Below are 20,149 nucleotides of genomic sequence, written 5' to 3'. Positions count from 1 at the left end.
CCGGAAAGCAAATGCTATGTACATGGATGTGACAAATACAGACCCAGTCAACCAGTCATGTTGTGGCATGCAGAGAAAATCATATTCATAATCATCATAATCCTCATCATTATTATGTCCACCACCACTACCATCATCATCAAGGTGACTCACCCATGCAGCCACAGGAGGGGATCTCAGAGAGTTTCTTAGAGGGGGTGTTGAGCAGGTTCTTAGTGGGCGTGTCCAGAAATATGAGGGGCGATTCCAGGAAGCTGTTTACGTTGTGTTTGGTTGGCATCAACTCCTCTGATAGGTCCAAAGCGCCATCAGTTGACGTGGACAAGATGGTGACCGGACCAGACTTCTCCACCTTGTAATACCCCTGCCGTTGACCCCCAGAGGAGTAGCCGTTGGGTAAACTATGGTTCAACCCAGTTCTGTGGTTGTTAGAGTCTAAACTGGTGAAACTGGGGTTGGTGGAGCTAGCCTTTAGGTTAGCACCGTGCTGCTGCCAAACGTAGGGCTGCGATACCTGAGAATACAATCGTCTTTCACACTCATGTCCTTGTCCAACTCCTTGTCCTTGTAAAGGGTCCAGGTGACCGTTCAGAGGACCATTGTGGTGACCGTTCAAATGCGACCACTGTTGGTTGTCATGACCATAACCTTGACCACGAATGACGGCTCCAGAGGTTTTGTGGTATTTGACCCCACTGTGGCTGTTGCTGTAGTAAAAGAGCTGCCGTTGTTCCTCCTGAGCCTCAGCCAGGTATCTCTTTAGATCCATTTGAGTCTGAGGCAGGAACAGGCTCCTCTTGTGGCTGAGCGACAATGTCTTCGGCTGGGGCAGAACCTTCTGGACCCTGGCTCTGTTGGGGGTCTTGCCGTTGGGTGTCCTTTTGGACATGGGGATCTTGTTGTTGGGGTTGTAGCCCTCCTCTTCAACCCCTTCTATCCCCTTCTTCTTCCTAGGTTTGGAAGGTGTGGAACTTGGTTTCCTCACAGGGATTTTCTTGTTGTTGGGTGGTGCATGCTGGGAATTGTAGTTGTACTTGATGGCCGAGACTGGCGTTCCTCTGGGAGGGTTGTTCTCAGAGTGCTGGGAGGGTTGGAAACCCTGCTGCTTGTGACGTGATTGGATGATGAATGCCAACTCGGCCAGTTGAGCCGCCACCTCTTCCTCATCCCTGTTCCTCCCGCTCTTACCCACCGTCCTCTCTGTTGTTTCCTTACTATTCCTCTCCATGTCTTTCCCCTCTCTGAAAGTGCCTTCGGACCTGTTATGGTGAGAACCAAGGTCTTGGTCTGCTCTCCTGTACAGGTGTTGTCCTGCTCTCTCCGTGCTGTCGTAGGGAAGTCTGCCACAGTCCGAGCTGGCTTCTAGCAGGTCCTGTAGGGACAGCTTGCCAGTGGCTGCGGGACTACGGGAATGACACTGGATGACAAGACTCTGTCTGGCCACCGGGGACCTGATGACTGAGGTCTGGTGCAGAGGGGAGCGTATGACTGAGGTCTGGTGCAGGGGGGAGCTGATGACTAGAACTTTGTTGGGGAGGAAACCTGTAGGGGGTTTGACATCCTGGAGAGAGGTGTTTCTACTGGATAAGTGCATGGAAGATGTGGTGGGGTTTTGACCATGTGCGTCCATTCTAAAGGGTTCTGGGGGGTTTTGGGGGATAGATGCCAGTAAGGTTAGCGCCTCGATAGCAATAGCTTGGTCATTGCTAATATTCCTCTCTTGCACCAACGACTGGATGCTTGGCAGAGAGAGATCTGGAGAGGGTTGTTCTCGTTTGACAATAATGTCAAGAGCTTTCCGTGGACTGATGGGAGTGCTTCTCAGGAGTAGGTCTACCTTAAAGTCCTCCGGCTCTGTTTTTAACGATTGTAGCACCGGGGAACGGGAGCTAAACAGCTTGTCCTCCAGCCCCTTCCTATCTGTGATAGAGAAACACACAACTGCTGCTAGTGTGGACAGAGCGTCCACATAGACATCGTCATCATTGCCCCCTAGTAGGGTGGAGGACTGCTCCGTAGACCACACCCACGACTCCTCCAACTTTATCTTCTTCAGAGGAACGGTCATGGTGTCATCCGGAAGTGCATCATTGGGCTCAGAGCTGCCTTTGGGGTATGTGGTTTTTGTAGTCCTTTGGGACTCTAATTGTCTTGTAGTCTTTTGGGAATCTGGTGACACTGGAGCACCGTTGGTTTTAGACAGGTTTTCGTCAGCACCATTGTGAAAAGATGAAGAGTAGTGGTGTTGCAGAAGAAGTGCATCGTTGGTGTCCTCCAGGCCAGGCTCTCTCTTGATAAGTACTGCTGGTCGGCCATCTAGGATTGGGGTGAGAGTGTGGGCGTGGGGAGGGTGTGTGCGAGGGTGTGTCTGGGGGTGTGTGGGAGGTATGTGACACTCCTCCTCTGCCGTATAGGTTTCCTTTACCATCTGGACAGGGCTTCTGCCATTTATTGCGACGCCCTCTGGAACCACCTGAGAGAGAGAGCGAGAGAGAGAGTTGCCACAAGAAAAGGGCAACCAGTTAAGATTAAACACAATTGTAAATACAACCCACATGTATGTTTATATATATATATTTTATATTTTGTACTTCATTTTTCGCATCGTTACAACACTGTACATAGCCATAATGTGACATTTGAAATGTATCGATTCCTTTTAAACTTTTGTGAGTGTAATGTTTATTGTTCACTTTTGTTGATGATCTATTTCACTTACTTTGGCAATGTGAACACATGTTTCCCATGCCAATAAAGCCCTTTGAATTAAATTTAGAGAGAGAGAGCGAGAAAGAAAGTGAGAGAGAGACACACGGAGAAAGATAGATTTGAATCTATAATTTCCACTTGAAAATGTCAGACTTGATTTGCCCTAACGACAAATATATCAACCCCTACAAACACTTCCATTAATTATATTCCTCATAATAATTCAAATTTCCTGTTGCTGTAGGATTATTTTCCTGCTGTGAGAAACTGGTTGAATTAAGATAGCAGATCTGTACCTTACTGCTTTGTGTGTGTGTGTGTGTGTGTGTGTGTGTGTGTGTGTGTTGATACAGTAGTGTACATACCATAATACTGTCATGGAGCAAGGCCAAATCTTTTCTGAACCCCGGAGTTTCTATATTAATAGGAGCTTGCAACACCTTCCATAATTAATGATAATGTCGTTGGCACATCCAATCTGATTAAAACAATATGACAGAGATAAAAACACCACAGTGCCAAGACTCCACCCACTAAATTGTGTGTGTGCCTGTTTTATGTATAGTTAATGAACTGTTCTAATTACAGGGAGCCTGGAGGTGGGTGGGTGTCAGCTACTTGTTTACCTTGTCTGAACTGTCATTAAACTCACTGTTTAACCACTCTTTATAGACTACACTACCCAGCATGCACTCACTGTTTTAAAGCCTCCAGGCCTACAGTTCCCAACATGCCCTGTGAGAAATGACAGCCACCAGCCTTCTAGTCTTGGTCACATCCTTCTTCTAGGCCACTACTAACACAACTGACTCAACCCTAGTTCAATTAGTTGAATTAGGTGTGTTAGTACAGGGCTGGAACAAAAATGTGGACTGGAGTTGAGAAACACTGCTGTAGTACAGGATTAACTGGGCTAATAAGACACATGAGGCTTTGTGTTACTGCTGTTACTGGCACAGAGACAGTTCTATCTCACAGAGGACCAGTGCAGCTCACCTCATCATCACATCTCTGTTGCTGGGTAAAACAAGACGTGTCTATCTAATGGCGAAAGGACGCCCTTACGTGACAGACAAAGGGTAGGCAGGTAGTATGAAGTGTGAACATACTTTTACAGTGTTGGTGGTACTCTAAAAACGTACAAACCCTACAACAACCCTATAAATAGTCTGAGCTGCTACTGTAGGTCACTGATATTAAATTAGATTAGCAAGAGGGACATTGCTTACAACAACAACAACAATAGAAAGGCGACATACAACATAAAATCATCACCATAAGCCTACTGTAAGAAGAATGCACTTTACATTGATCAGACTCAACTTAAAACACTGTCTACACTTTCTCTAACCCACACACCAAACAGAAAACTCAGTCTGTGGATCAATTACGGGGTGAAGCCCTCTTCTCTCCTTCTACTAGAGATGAGAATTATACACAATAATACCCTCCCAATACACTCTAGTAAAACCCCAACTCTATTTACAGTCATGTAGTATTCAGAACACCCCTCCTCTCCTCCTCTCCTGGTCTTGTGACCCTCCATTACCACTAAGACCATGCTGCTACTGATAGCGGGAGAGGAGGCTGAGGCAACATCTTGACTGCTGCTGAAATCATAAGAGAGAGAGACATCACAGAGAATGTGGAAATGAGCTACTATTGAGAAAGAGAGAGAGAGCAAGAGAAAAAGGGAGCGAGAGGGAGAGAAAGAGAGACAGATACAGAAAGAGGAGACAGTAGGAGAGAGAGAAATTGATGGAGAGAAATAGGGAGAGGAAAGAGAGAGAGAGAGAGAGAGAAAGAAAGGGTTAAAGGCAGTGTGTCACTCACGGTAACCTGCTTTTCATAGCAAAGCAGTAGTGGCTGGGTTCCAGCAGTACGCCAGCAGTGTGTATGTATCATAACATTTCATATAACAGTACATTAATATATTTTTTGACATATACTGTAGATATGGGTGTCTGTAATGTTTTTGTAAGATATACAGTACCAGTCAAAAGTTTGGACACACCTACTCATTCAAGGGTTTTTCTTTATTTTTGCTATTTTCTACATTGTAGAATAATAGTGAAGACATCAAAACTATGAAATAACACATATGGAATCGTGTAGTAACCAAAAAACACTTGGTCTGCACAATGCTCTAAGTACATGTCACGGTAATCCGTCTAATCCGTTAAACAAATCAAAATAGATTTTAGATTTTAGATTCTTCAAAGTAGCCACCCTTTCCTGAATGACAGCTTGCACAAATCTTCACTCCTGTCCTAGCAACAAGACTGCTCTCTGACTCCTAACGACCCTCTCAGAGGAGAAGGGTTTCCAAGGAGCTTTCAACCGAGGGACTATCCATTCCTAACAAACACACACACAGACACGCATCAATACACACACACACACACACACACACACACACACACACACACACACACACACACACACACACACACACACACACACACACACACACACACACACACACACACACAGACAGCTCCACATAGGGAGTGTCCATACACCATATACAATGCACTCCACACACAGAGACGCATACAAAGATTTCCCTTTTATGCTTGCTTCGAGGCAAGCAACACTGAAGCATGCATGAGAGCGCCAGCTGTTCCGGACGACCGTGTGATTACACTCTCTGTAGCCCATGTGAGCAAGACCTTTAAACAGGTCAACATTCACAAGGCCACGAGGCCAGACGGATTACCATGACGTGTACTTAGAGCATGCGCAGACCAAGTGTCTTCACTAACATTTCCAACCTCTACCTGACCGAGTATGTAATACCTACAGTTGAAGTCGGAAGTTACATACACCTTAGCCAAATACATTTAAACTCAGGAATTGTGAAAAAACAGAGTTTAAATGTATTTGGCTAAGGTGTATGTAAACTTCCGACTTCAAAAGTTCAACTGTTTAGCAACTGTATATACTAGGTTGTGTCAGAGGATAGCCAGAAAATTGTCAAAGACTCCAGTTACCCAAGTCATAGACTGTTCTCTCTGCTACCACACGGCAAGCGGTACCGGAGTGCCAAGTCTAGTTCCAAAAGGCTCCTTAACAGCTTCTACCCCCTGCTGAACAATGAATCAAATGGCAAACCAGACTAATTACAAATGACCTCGACAAACCTGTACCCCTGCACATAGACTCGGTACCGGTACCCCCGGTATATAGCCGTGGTATTGTTGTTCTTGTGTTACTTAAAACTTTTTTTTTTAAATTTAAAAAACTTATTTAGTAAATATTTTCTCAACTCTATTTGTTGAACTGAATTGTTGGTTAAGGGCATGTAGTAAGCATTTCACAGTAAGGTCTACACCTGTTGTATTTGGCGTATGTGACAAATAACATTTTATTTTATTCTACTTCAGAAAAGAAGTGACATCATAAGTATACAGTAGGCATTTTCACATCCTCATTGAATGTCACAGACAGCAAACAGGTGGTTCTACTGTCAATCCTTTCAGAACATTCTCTTAAAATAATGCATTAAAAAGGCTTATTTAAAAGTATTTGAAAAGTCATTCCTGATAAAGTAGCTCTTAGGCTGCTTTCAGCTCTGATAATCCTCAAAAACATCCACAGAGTTCAAAGCCAGACCACAGGCTGCAGACAGTCTTACGACAACTATCCCACGGTATGCTGAACTTAAGATAAGACATAAAAAAGCATGCTTCCTTCCTGGGCTGAGTGTGTGAGTGTGTTTCTCTGAAGTTCTGTGCATCGTATTCGTTTCATTCATAGAGCGTAATGCCACCTTCCTCTCTGAACTCAACTTCACAGAGTCAGATACACACTGACTAAACAGAGCAGTGCACAAATACATTAACTCCTACAAACACTGCAGCTACTAATAATACTCTTTCTTCCAGCCAGTCAGGCTAAAAACAGAATCAAACAGACTCATGCAGACTCAAACAGACTCAAAAGAAAACATTGCATAATGTACTATCACGACTGCTACTACCGCAGCTAAAACTACCACAGCACAACCTACAAATACTCTTCTCCACTTTTCAATGAAAAGTTACACTACTACTTCTGTCCTAGCAACAAGACTACGACTGCTCTCTGACTCCTAACGACCCTCTCAGAGGAGAAGGGTTTCCAAGGAGGTTTCAACCGAGGGACTATCCATTCCTAACAAACACACAAACACACACATTAATGCACACACACACATGTGCGCACACACACACACACACACACACACACACACACACACACACACACACACACACACACACACACACACACACACACACACACACACACACACACAAACACAGCTCCACATAGGGATTACCCATCCCTAGCATCCCCAAACAGAGAGACAAGAAGCATCTGTATCTCACCAAAATATATAATGATATGCCTTACACCATATACTACTACTACTACTACTACTACTACTACTACTACTACTTCTACTACTTCTCCTACTACTACTACTACTACTACTACAACTACTACTACTACAACTACTACTACTACTACTACTACAGTAGCCTGGCGGGTAGGAGCGTTGGGCCAGTGACCGAAAGGTTGCTGGATTGAATCCCTGAGCTGACAAAGCAAAAATCTGTCATTCTCCCCCTGAGCAAGGCAGTTAACCCAAAATTCCCCGGGCGCTGATGACGTGGATGTGGATTAAGGCAGCCTCCCACACCTCTCTGATTCAGAGGGGTTGGGTTAAATGTGGAACACACATTTCAGTTGAATGTATTCAGTTGTACAACTGACTGTATTTCCCTCTACTAGAACCAGACAGTAATGCTAGTCTAACTACTGTTAACTCTCCTCTCTCACACAAACAAAAAAATAGACAGACAGAAAGAGAAGGACGCAGACGGATCCTTGTCCCACCACGGCTAAAAAAGACATGCAGAGAAAAAAGGAGAAGGGTGGTTGTTACCGTGGAAACTGGTTTCTTTAACGCTCCTTTGGCCACGTCCTTGCACGCCACCTGGAAAACACAACCCCCCCCCCACACACACACACACACACACACACATCGTTAGTGATTTAGAGGTTACACAGTCCAACAGGAATAGTAATAATAACAATCAACTATTTGTATCAAACCTTTTATATATAGTTTGTATTCTAATAGTAGTATACTGAAACTGCTTCCAAATACAAACACAACACACAAAACACATGCAAACACACAGGACACAAAACACTGAAAAACAGTAGAGCTAGTTATCATAATAATACATTCTACCGTAAAGTATCTTTCATACACTACATTGTTTATATCCTGATATCCTGAAACTGTTTCCAAATCCACACACAGCCCAGCAGCACAGCAGACAGGGTTAGTCTCCAGCTAGAATGCTGTACTGTATTAATATGCGTCTGGAGCTAGACAATAGCCTCCAGGGCTACTAAAGGCTCCGGGCAGCTTTACCTTGTCTGTCCTCAGAGGCAGAACCTCCAGTTTGGGTAGTATTATATTCCTACAAGGTACCGGTAGCCATCTTGCTTTGCTTTGCTCCCCTCAGCTCTAGATAGAAGAATAGCAGGCTACTATAACAGCCGTCTCTGAGAGGAGGGCGAGCTAGCTCTCCACTACCATCGCCAGAGCAGAGAGAGGCTGCCTGCCTGTCTGCCTGTGAGACACTGTGTAGAGAACTGCTGTTGCCGCAGACACGAACACAGACATACACACACACTCACATAAACACACACACACGCACACACGGCATGCCTCTCGCAGACACAGACTGAGCCCCGCCAGCCAATGGGGTGAGGGCGTCAGCGGCTTGTAAATGATCTCCCATGCCTAGTCCCTCCTAAACAAAGGAGCTCCTATGTGGGCTTTTACTCTAGCCCCTACGAACGGGGGACACACACAAACTGTGGACTGGACAACGTAGACGCACCAGACTGGAGCTGAGCTGAGGAAGAAGAGATAGATGTGTCCACTGAGCTGTGTCTGTCTGAGATATTAACCCTTTAAATGCCACTCACAAACTGGGTGTGGGAAACAACATGTTATTTAAAAATATGTTTATTAATGGCGTATTCAACATTATGGAAAAGTTGATTCACAAAATTAGGCCTAACACATGTATTATATTGTTTTCTATTGTATTCTATTCATACAGAAGTAAACAGGGTCAGAGTTAGACAGAAAATACAATTACTCTGAGATGATATTGCATGAGAGACAACAAGAACATATGACTGAATTCAAATCACTGATATAATTATTTAGCATCTTAATGGACCCTGACTGTAAAGCAAAGCACACACTCCTGTCTGTCTGGCATCAGTCATAGCTCCAATGATTCCTCCAAGTCACCTCAGAGTTCAAACTACAAACACTTGTCCTAGCCTCTATAGTCACGTTACGCTAGCTTTTTATGAACTCTGTGTCATAACGCTATGAGCAAACGTCAATCTTAAAAATATATATATATATAAAAAGTATCAGTTTTATAACAAGACAAGAGTTGCAGAGTATTTTTATTATCTAAGCTGTGATTTGGGGCTGTGATTTCCCTAAGCTGTGATTTCTCCAACTAACTCAATGTACACAAACCATGACAGAATTCGCCCTAAGCCATGCCACACTTTCCAGGCTTGTTTCGTACCCTAATGAACACAACCCAGCATTGTGAAACACCAAAACACAGTCAGGTGGTCGACTACTGCTGCATGAGTGTAGCACCAGCCCACAGTGGTTCTGCTCCAGTAACTCTCTACTCCCTGGCATACAGAAGTAGTGGCACGAGTTGTGTGTGTTTGGGGTGGAGAAGAAACACACCCCTGACTCTGACGAGTAGACACCCAGCCCTTCTCTCTCTCTCACTCTCCCTCTTTCTCTCTCTCTCTCGTTCCCTCTGTAATTTCTATCTATATCTCTCCCAGATCCTCCCCTTTTCTATCCTCTAGCCTCTCTTTCACTCTCTCCCAGCAACTTCTCTTCCTTTCCCCACTCTTTCTCAGCCTCTTCTCAGAGAGAACTCCCTCTTCTCTCTCTCCTCTCTAAAGATGACCATGTGGTGTCGGCAAGGCGGAGGTCATACCAGGACAAGGGAACAAACTCAGGCAGGCTCCCTGTGTGTGTGTGTGGTGTAGCTCAGATACTACGACAACAGCTTATCAGTGTATTCATAACAACCAATAGCAACAGGCAGCATACCAACCCCAAACAAACAAACAAGGACATCTCTCGTGAGGATAAACCACTGAATTAAAAGGACATCATAGTAAGCACAACTAAGATGTGGCAGTGTTTAACAGACGACTGTTCTAATTTTCATAAGAATCCTTATTCTAACTTGACAGTCTATTCAATTACATTAAAATGTAAGTGCAGAGGAAAAAATATATTTTAGAATTCCATTCAACTACAAAGTGTAATTGAGGCAGGTTAGAACAGGTGTAACACTCCACAGAAAAGGAAAGTTTAGATGCAGACAAGGCGAAAGTGAAGTCTGGACTTAAACAGCTAGTGCCAGTGCTAGATGGAGAGAGAGAGAGAGAGAGAGAGAGAGAGAGAGAAGAGAGAGAGAGAGAGAGAGAGAGAGAGAGAGAGAGAGAGAGAGAGAGAGAGAGAGAGAGAGAGAGAGACTGACTGTGCGTGTTCTAAACAGGTCAGGTTGGCTTTCCAGTCACCTTTAATATGAATCACCACACCTTTCAACCACCATCTGGTAACATACTGTAATGAGCATGTAAGACCACCGAAACTCGCAAGGAGTTTGTTGACTAGATTAAACAGTCTAGGACACTGATTTCCCATAAAATAATCAAGTTGTCATTTATTTGGATGAACACAGACAGTGCACCCCAGCACTTATCTGCCACACAAAATGGCTCACCAAAACTCTCCCCCAGCATGCCTCACATACAGCAACTAATTTGCATAACATTGTGTGACAGACTGATAGACTTTCGAATGTGTAAAACATTACAATAACACACTTAAGAAAGGGTTGCAGCCTGCAGGACACGTGGGTCAGTAATTTGGATAGTCCTCTACACCATACTTTACTTGGAAGTTTTATTCAATTACATTTTTCCTTGGATCTTACCAGATCTATTTGGCAAAACCTTCTGATAACAACAGCCCAAAAATGCCAGTCAGATAATCTGCAATGCTCATCTGTGTTGGACTAAAGGTCTGCACGGGACTGATTTCTTCATCCCGCTCCAGCCAGCTCCCACTGATTTTAATACAGCTGCTCCTGTTGACTTCTTGTCCGACTCCCACCTGCTCCCGCAATAACTGGTCTAATCCACCGCAAGAACTGGTCTCCAACCCACTGCAAGAACTGGTCTAATTCACCGCAATAACTGGTCTAATCCACCGCAAGAACTGGTCTCCACCCACCGCAAGAACTGGTCTCCAACCCACTGCAAGAACTGGTCTAACCCACCGCAAGAACTGGTCTCCAACCCACCGCAAGAACTGGTCTCCAACCCACCGCAAGAACTGGTCTCCAACCCACCGCAAGAACTGGTCTCCAACCCACCACAAGAACTGGTCTCCAACCCACCGCAAGAACTGGTCTCCAACCCACCGCAAGAACTGGTCTAACCCACCGCAAGAACTGGTCTCCAACCCACCGCAAGAACTGGTCCCCAACCCACCGCAAGAACTGGTCTCCACCCACCGCAAGAACTGGTCTCCAACCCACTGCAAGAACTGGTCTAACCCACCGCAAGAACTGGTCTCCAACCCACCGCAAGAACTGGTCTCCAACCCACCGCAAGAACTGATCTCCAACCCACCGCAAGAACTGGTCTCCAACCCACCGCAAGAACTGGTCTCCAACCCTACCGCAATAACTGGTCCAGAACCTGGCCGCAAGAACTGGTCCCAAACCCACCGCAAGAACTGGTCTAACCCACCGCAAGAACTGATCTCCAACCCACCGCAAGAACTGGTCTCCAACCCACCGCAAGAACTGGTCTCCAACCCACCGCAAGAACTGGTCTCGAACCCACCGCAAGAACTGGTCTCGAACCCACTGCAAGAACTGGTCTCGAACCCACCGCAAGAACTGGTCTCGAACCCACCGCAAGAACTTGTCCAGAACCTGGCCGCAAGAACTGGTCCCAAACCCGACCGCAAGAACTGGTCTCGAACCCGACCGCAAGAACTGGTCTCGAACCCGACCGCAGTCCCGCAATATTATTGTAGGTATATGTGCCACAGCTCGCTTTGCTGCCCCGGGTCTTAGCAATTTTGCCACCATAGGCAAGATCAAAATGTGCAAAAATAGCCTAAGAAATAGGTTAACCTGTTAAACTCTTTAGCATTCTCTAAGCGACACATACTGTATATTCTGAACTACCTTCATTAGATATATTTAGATTTCATACTATAAGTCCTACAAACACAAATTGTCCCCATCTCGAGGAATAAGAGATATGAAAGTCTAGGTTTGAAATCAAATATGTATTGTGCAACGTGCCATGCCTTCATTTTTCGTTTTACAGGAATGATGTACATACGAGGAGAAAGCTGAAGTCGTAACCTTTTCACTGATGCAATTAGATCTCATGTCTGATTCCCAGTTAGTCCATGACGTGACTTGGCCACTTGAAACCAAAAGTGTCTGGTTTGATCTGGTTTGGGTAGAACCTCACTGTGCGAAAATGTCTGAACGGATTCTCAAGCCTGACATCATAAAATGACTCGAGCGATTAGGCCTTTCAAGTTCTAAAACGTATTTTCCCCCATTTGAAATGAGTGAGATAGATCAGCGGCACATATGGAGGATGCATTCAAGATAATATCAGGGCGGCTGGTAGCCTAGCGGTTAAGAGTGTTTGGCCAGGAATCAAAAGGTCACTGGCTTGAATCTCAGAGACAAGTAGGTGAAAAATATGTTGATGTGCCCTTGAGCAATGCACTTAACCCTAATTGCTCCTGTAAACTTCTCTGGATGAGAGGGTATTGTAAATATAACATTAAATGTTGATGGAAAATAAATGCATTATGATGACTTCATTCTTATGACTTCCCCAGCAAAAAGACAAGTGCTGTCGCTTTAGAATTATATGTACTTTGTATTTTGTGTTACTTTGTATTTTCTGACTGAAATTGACAGAGTGGGTACCACTTAAGCTCAAAAACAACAGCTCAGAGTTTCACAGGTTAAACTACCAGAGATTCTCACCTTCCAGACTTGAAATTGTATCAAGTCGCCACCCAGGACTTTTACCTGCGACATATAGTTAAATAAACGAAAGAGGAACAATGGGTACATATTGAAGATGGCCATACTTATTCCCAAAACCTTTTCATGTGTCAATTTTGAAAGGATAAATCAAAGAACATTAACTTCATAGTTAAGAACACTAGAACAATATGGAAGAAAATGAAACATATTCTACAAGAACCAATATCACTCCCTATAAACACAACCTTATGGACAATCCTTCAATAGCTTTTCAGAATTCACTGATAAATTGGTTCACATGGAAAACTAAAGGTAAATGACTTGGTAATAGGAAATGTAAAAAGTTCCATGACAGAATTCCAAATACATTTTGGACCGGCTAATGTAGCTATTTTCCAATTAATTAAAAAGTTTCATATCACAAAATCTGTATTTGAAATATTTTTGGACATCAGAGCAATCTTGAGAGAATGCTATTTGAGACAGAAAAGGATATTCATATGATAGGTAAATTACAGGAAATGAAAATGTACACTTAATCCAGTTTATGTATAATGTATAGAATTTACTCTACAAAATTCACAAATTCGACAGCACAACCGCAGTCATGTCTTAAGTGTAAAACTGACAATGACTCAATAATCCAGGCCTTCTGGGAATGCTATAAAGTCCAAAAGTTATGGGCGGAGTTAGAAAGTGTAAATTGACCTTTAATCTGTCTGTCTGCATATTTCAAGACATGACATAAGGGTGAAACGAGATACCCGATGGGTTGAACGTCAATCATCTTCAAAAAACGTATACTGAAAAACTAGAACTCAACCAATCCTCCATTCCGCCAAAGTTGGTGCCTCTCCTTGTTCGGGCAGCGTTCGGCGGTCGACGTCACCGGCCTTCTAGCCTCCACTGATCTACATTTGTTTTGTCTGTATTGTACACACCTGGTTCCCATTACGTTTGAATTATTTCCCTATTTAACCCTCTGGAGCCATCATGGTTTTGTGCGTGTTTAATGTTGTCAGTTGTCTCGTTTATGTGATTCTGGATTTTTGTTCTCCTTGTTGGAAGATTATTTTTGAGTAAAGTTACTACTATTACTCATCTCTGTGTCCTGTGCCTGACTCCGCATTACCCACATCACCTAGACTCTGACAGAGGACTCCTGAATCGAGGCAAAAATAAGAATCTCTGCATTAACTTTCTAATGTTAGCTAAATGTAGTAATGAATAAATTGCCAAAATGTCTTTAAATTCACAAGTCTGTGAACTGTTTTGTGCAAAGTTTTATATTGTCATAATACCTGTTAGCAAAGGTGTCAGCTAGAGATGACGTGCAGGGGCTTGCAGGGATTTGTACTTTTGCATGATTTTACTTTGATGCTAATTATCATTTTTAGAATCTGAGCGTAAATAGAGCCAATTATATATTGATAAAAGTCACCTTGTCTGAGAGAGATTTACAAGGTTATCAAAACATCATTTTCAATGACAGCATATGTGGGTTAACTTCCTTGTTCAGGGGCAGAACAAGAGATTTTTACCTTGTCAGCTCAGGGATTCAATCTTGCAACCTTCCGGTTACTAGTCCAACACTCTAACCACTAGGCTACCTGCACCCCAAAGATCTACACAGTCAAAGTGTAATGTAGCCTACAGTTGAAGATTGATTTCTGAAAGTCTGATGCCTATGAGTGGATGGACCACTTTAACTACTATAAGTCCTGCACCCTTCCAATAACCTTTTCTCTCCCCGCCACCCCTTTACAGCACCCCTGTAACTCCTGTTCCATACTACAGTTACCCCTTCTCCCTACTCCTGCACCCCTCCTCCCATCACCTACCCCCTCCACTGGACCCCTAATAGCCTGCTCTTAAAATGTCCCATATGTTTATATTTTAACAAGTTGTCCAGCTCTCGTTAGGCACAAGTAGTCCTGGCATTAATCATCCTCCAAACTCTCAGCACCCTGGCGAGTTAAAGTAGTCCCTCTGCTGCTAAACTGTAATGTGTCTTGATGACATCTGGAAACCAATTCCACATGACAGATCGGATTTATGGCAAAACGTTGTTACTGCCAAAAGCTGACAATTGCAGTGCACTGCCAATAGACCGCCATTACTGCCAATAGTAATGTCAATGTAATATACTGTTAATGTCTCTCATTTGCTAGGTATAACACAAGGTAGATGCCAAGAACCATTAATTTCCTACTTCCTAGCTCCCGTCCCTTGTTTGCATCTCTCTCGTCTCTCTCTACTTCTTGGCCTATGTCTTTCCCTTCTCTCTTGCCTCACTCCTCCTATGTCTCCTCTCTCTCTCTCCTCTCTTACTCTCTCTCTCTCTCTCTCTCTCTCTCTCTCTCTCTCCCCTCTCCTCTCCTCTCGTCTCTCTCTCGTCTCTCTCTCTCTCTCTCTCTACTCTCTCTCTCTCCTCTCTCTCCTCTCCTCTCCTCTCCTCTCCTCTCTCTCTCTCTCTCTCTCTCTCTCTCTCTCTCTCTCTCTCTCTCTCTCTCTCTCCCCTCTCCTCTTGTCATATCACTGAAAGACATGCTCAAGTGTCCGGACATTTGACTTTGTAGTGGCGGTGGAAAAAGCTGCCTGTTCTTCCAGAGCTGACTAGGAGCGCGTGGTGACAACCTTGGGAAAACATGACTCCATGCCTGGACCTATCCCCATCACTGACACTAAACTCACACTCTGTAAATGAAAGCTATACAAATACACACATACACACACAAACACGTGCACGGAAACACACACAACCCACACCCTAAAACTGTATATTAACTCCTACAAACCAGGTGTGAGGAAAAGCGAGGGCCTTAATTCTCCATGAAAGGCACAGTGGGGCAGTAAAGCCATGTAGAGGCCGAACACAGACGACAATGGCTCATACAGGACACCCATGGGACGGATCATACTACACTGTACTACACAATAGTAACTACAGCGTTCAAATTAAATACTACAGTGGGAAAAAGATCTAGGTCTAGTCACAATCAAACTCTCTGTGTTTCTGCCTCTGTCTAATAACCTTGTCTCTCTCTCAGATTGGTTGGCTAAGTAGGTTAGTTGTAACTCATGTCACCCTACACACATTTGGAAAGTATTCAGACCCCTTGACTTTTTCCCTACTTTGTTATGTTACAGCCTTATTCTAAAATACATTAAATTCGTTTTTTCCCTCGTCAATCTACACAAAATACTACATAATGACAAATCAAAAACTGGTGTTAAGACATTTTTGCAAATTAATAATAAAAAAGAAAGAAAGAAATATCACCTACATAAGTATTCAGACCCTTTACTCAGTACTATGTTGTAGCACCTTTGGCAGTGATTACAGTACGAGTCTTCTTGGGTATGATGCTGCAAGTTTGGCTAACCTGTATTTGGGGAGTTTTCCTCTGCAGATCATCTCAAGCTGTGTCAGGTTGGATGGGGAGCGTCGCTGCAGAGCTATTTTCTGGTCTCTCCAGAGATGTTCTATCAGGTTCAAGTCTGGGCTCTGGCTGGGCCCCTCAAGGACATTCAGAGACTTGTCCTGAAGCCACTCCTGCGTTGTCTTGGCTGTGTGCTTAGGGTCGTTGCCCTGTTGGAAGGTGAGTGAGAGATTTACCAACAACTATGAGACAGTCTACAGGGAGGAGGTGAGGGCTCTGGAAGTGTGGTGTCAGGAAAATAACCTCTCACTCAACGTCAACAAAACAAAGGAGATGATCCTTTTCATCAAGGATCTCTCTGTACATTACTCCGTTCATCTTTCCCTCAATCTTTACTAGTCTCGCAGTCCCTGCCACTGAAAAACATCCCCACAGCATGATGCTGCCAACACCATGCTTCACCGTAGGGATGGTGTCAGGTTTCTTCCAGATATGACACTTGCCATTCAGGCCATTCAAGATTCTCTGGTCTGATGAAACCAAGATTGAACTCTCTGTTCAATCTTGGTTTCATCAGACCAGAGAATCTTGTTTCTCATGGTCTGAGAGTCCTTTAGGTGCCTTTTGGCAAACTCCAAGCGCGCTGTCATGTGCCTTTTACTGAGGAGTGACTTCTGTCTGGTCACTCTACCATAAAGGCCTGATTATTGGAGTGATGCAAAGATGGTTGTCCTTCTCCATCTCCACAGAGGAACTCTGGAGCGCTGTCAGTGACCATTGGGTTCTTGGTCACCTCCCTGACCAAGGCCCTTCTCCCCCGATTACTCAATTTGGCCAGGCGGCCAGCTCCAGGAAGAGTCTTGGTGTTCCAAATGTTTTCCATTTAAGAACAATGGAGGCCACTGTGTTCTTGGGGACCTTCAATGCTGCAGACATTTTATGGTACCCTTCCTCAGATCTGTGCCGACACAATCCTGTCTCTGATCTCTGTGGACAATTCCTTCAACCTCATGGTTTTTGCTCTGACATGCACTGTCAACTGTGGGATATCATATAGACATGTGTGTGCCTTTCCAAATCATGTCCAATCCATTGAATTTACCACAGGTGGACTCCAATTGAGTTGTAGAAACATCTCAAGGATGATCAATGGAAACAGAATGTATCTGAGCTCAATTCTGAGTCTCATAGCAAGGGTCTGAATACTTTTTGAATGCGCTGTATAATACACACACTACTGCAGACACATCACTGAAAAGCCCGTGAAATTTGTGAAAAGCTAATTTTGTGAAAAGCGCCACTAACTGGTGGATTGATTAATTGATTGATTTGTAGCAAAGCTGGACATGTCTTAGTCTCTCCTCTCTAACTCTCTAGTCTGTATCAGAGACTCTGGCTGGGTGATAGATTAGCTCACATGGAGCTCACCTTGAGATGAGAGGAGCAATATGAGTGCGCCATCATTCACTGTCAACGTAGATGCAAGCACACAAATACTCTAGCAAACTCCAAGATGCATGCACACACACACACACACACACACACACACACACACACACACACACACACACACACACACACACACACACACACACACACACACACACAAAATGACGCCACATACACACAACCACATACACCACTGATATACAAGAACTTCATAAGAAATCGATGTCCACACACACACAAACACTGCCTGTGTGTGTACTGGGGCCCAACCTCCTCTCACAGGAAGCAGCTTGCCTCAAGTGTCTGTAAATTTAGTCAGGGAGAGGCCTCAGTGGTGGCAATCACACATACACACACACATATGCACGCAAACATGCAGGCACACAAGCATTACCGCACTGCTGCATGTGAAGCTACGCTACTCTCTACAAAGAGGAGAGAAAGAGGGAGTGACAGGAGATAAGAGATCAGACATGGGAAAGAGGGAGTGACAGGAGATAAGAGGGAGTGATAGGAGATAAGAGATCAGACATGGGAAAGAGGGAGAGGCAGGAGATAAGCGATCAGATATGGGAAAGAGGGAGAGGCAGGAGATAAGAGATCAAACATGGGAAAGAGGGAGTGACAGGAGATAAGAGGGAGTGACAGGAGATAAGAGATCAGACATGGGAAAGAGGGAGAGGCAGGAGATAAGAGATCAGACACGGGAAAGAGGGAGAGGCAGGAGATAAGAGATCAGACATGGGAAAGAGGGAGAGGCAGGAGGTAAGAGATCAGATATGGGAAAGAGTGACTGACAGGAGATAAGAGATCAAACATGGGAAAGAGGGAGAGGCAGGAGATAAGAGATCAGACATGGGAAAGAGGGAGTGACAGGAGATAAGAGATCAGACATGGGAAAGAGGGCGAGAATGGAGATGTAACAGGAGAGGTAGATAGATCACATCTTTTGTTTTATTTCACTAACTAACATGTAACTCAATAACGAACCTCACAGGGGTAAAAATCCCACGTTCATTAATGGGTATAAAGCAACTGAAAATAAGGGAAGAGAGATTTACATATTCTTAACTTTGCGAGTTTGATGCTTGAACGGTCCCTGTCTGTTTGTCCAGGTGTCTATTGTCTAAATCAAAGTGGAATGGTATTTTGGGGGAAAGTGAGCATTTTTAATTTCTATTCACCGAGACAAATCAAGTGGCACGGCTTCAAAGCTTCTCCGGGACTAAGAACATTTGCACAGAACCGCTCAGAACACAGCCACATAAACTCATGCACGGACGCACGGACGCACGCACGCACGCATGGACGCACACGCACACACACACAGACATGAAGTGGCCAGGACTTCTGAGGGAATCCAAGATTAGCTTACAAACTGACTTAGCTCACAGGTTTGGGCTTATTCCAAATGACTTCCAGTTCATAGCAGAGGAAAACTGTTCTGAGCCACAATCAAACAAGTGAAAAATGAAAACCAAATGAGGGAAATATAGAGAGGAAATTGATTTCATATGATGATGACTATCATAATGTGTAAGATTACAGTACATTACACTTGAATCACTCTATGGTTCAAGTGTTCCAGATTATCTCACAGTTCGAAGGCTAGTTCACCCTTACATTGACTACACAGAAAATTGGCCAGTGTTGCCTAGTGTTGATTTTTCAGTGAAACATTTATAGGGCTGTATTCAGGTGTTAAATTAACTCTGTAAGTGTTAAATTAGCACTCATTGGTGTAAAAGAACCCAAGTTTTGGTGTTAATAACCAGTAATAAACCATAACCATGACCATCATTATCATTATCATATTTCCCAGCATGTTCATTTGCATGTTGTTTTTGAAAATATATGTTTTCAATATCTATGTTTCTGCATGTAAATTGATTGATGAATTAATCTTATGCTACTCAAATAAGTAACATACATAAGTAACATACATTTTGTTAAACTAATCCAATGTGTTACTTTGACTTATTGCACCCGTTACAGAAATGGTTCCAGTTTAGATGCTTTAGGTAGTCTCATATCTTCGTCTTTCCAATCCGGCAGTCATTCTGAATGCAAGTTGCTGGTGAATAAAAATGTCAAATGTTGGATATCTCCACGCTGGATGGATTCCAATAGGAATTATATATCGCTTTGCAAGCCTGCATAATGTGACTTGCGGGCCTGATGTTGCCTGTAAACCATGAGATTCAGGCTGATGTATTAGGGTAAAACTATGCCCTTGAAATAAGGCCCTGTGAAATACACTCCATGACCAAAAGTATGTGGACAACTGTTCGTCAAACATCTGATTCCAAAATTATTGGCATTAACATGAAATTGGTCCCCCCTTTGCTGCTATAACAGCCTCCACTCTTCTGTAAAGGCTTTCCACTAGATGTTGGAACATTGCTGCGGGGACTTGCTTCCAGCCACAAGAACATTAGTGAGGTCGGG

The 20,149-nt window shown here is 43.9% G+C and overlaps 1 protein-coding gene across 2 annotated transcripts in view; it reads right to left on the bottom strand.

The window, feature by feature from the left end:
- The window catches only part of tet1 (tet methylcytosine dioxygenase 1), a 48,552-nt gene that overhangs the window by 12,573 nt on the left and 15,830 nt on the right, over positions 1-20,149 (bottom strand). The window contains exons 1-3 of one of the 2 annotated variants that reach the window (XM_024429443.2): positions 8,138-14,330; positions 7,640-7,690; positions 154-2,473 (exon numbers count right to left, since the gene is read on the bottom strand). In XM_024429443.2, the coding sequence (XP_024285211.1) occupies positions 154-2,428 (2,275 nt within the window). In that variant the 5' untranslated portion in view covers positions 2,429-2,473; positions 7,640-7,690; positions 8,138-14,330. Of the gene's footprint in view, positions 1-153; positions 2,474-7,639; positions 7,691-8,137; positions 14,331-20,149 lie in introns of those variants that run through there. The other variant, XM_042325284.1, reaches the window with a different exon arrangement.

Source organism: Oncorhynchus tshawytscha, linkage group LG01 (assembly GCF_018296145.1).
Source record: "Oncorhynchus tshawytscha isolate Ot180627B linkage group LG01, Otsh_v2.0, whole genome shotgun sequence".
Classification (NCBI taxonomy): domain Eukaryota; kingdom Metazoa; phylum Chordata; class Actinopteri; order Salmoniformes; family Salmonidae; genus Oncorhynchus; species Oncorhynchus tshawytscha.
This window is presented reverse-complemented; position numbering and strand designations above follow the sequence as displayed.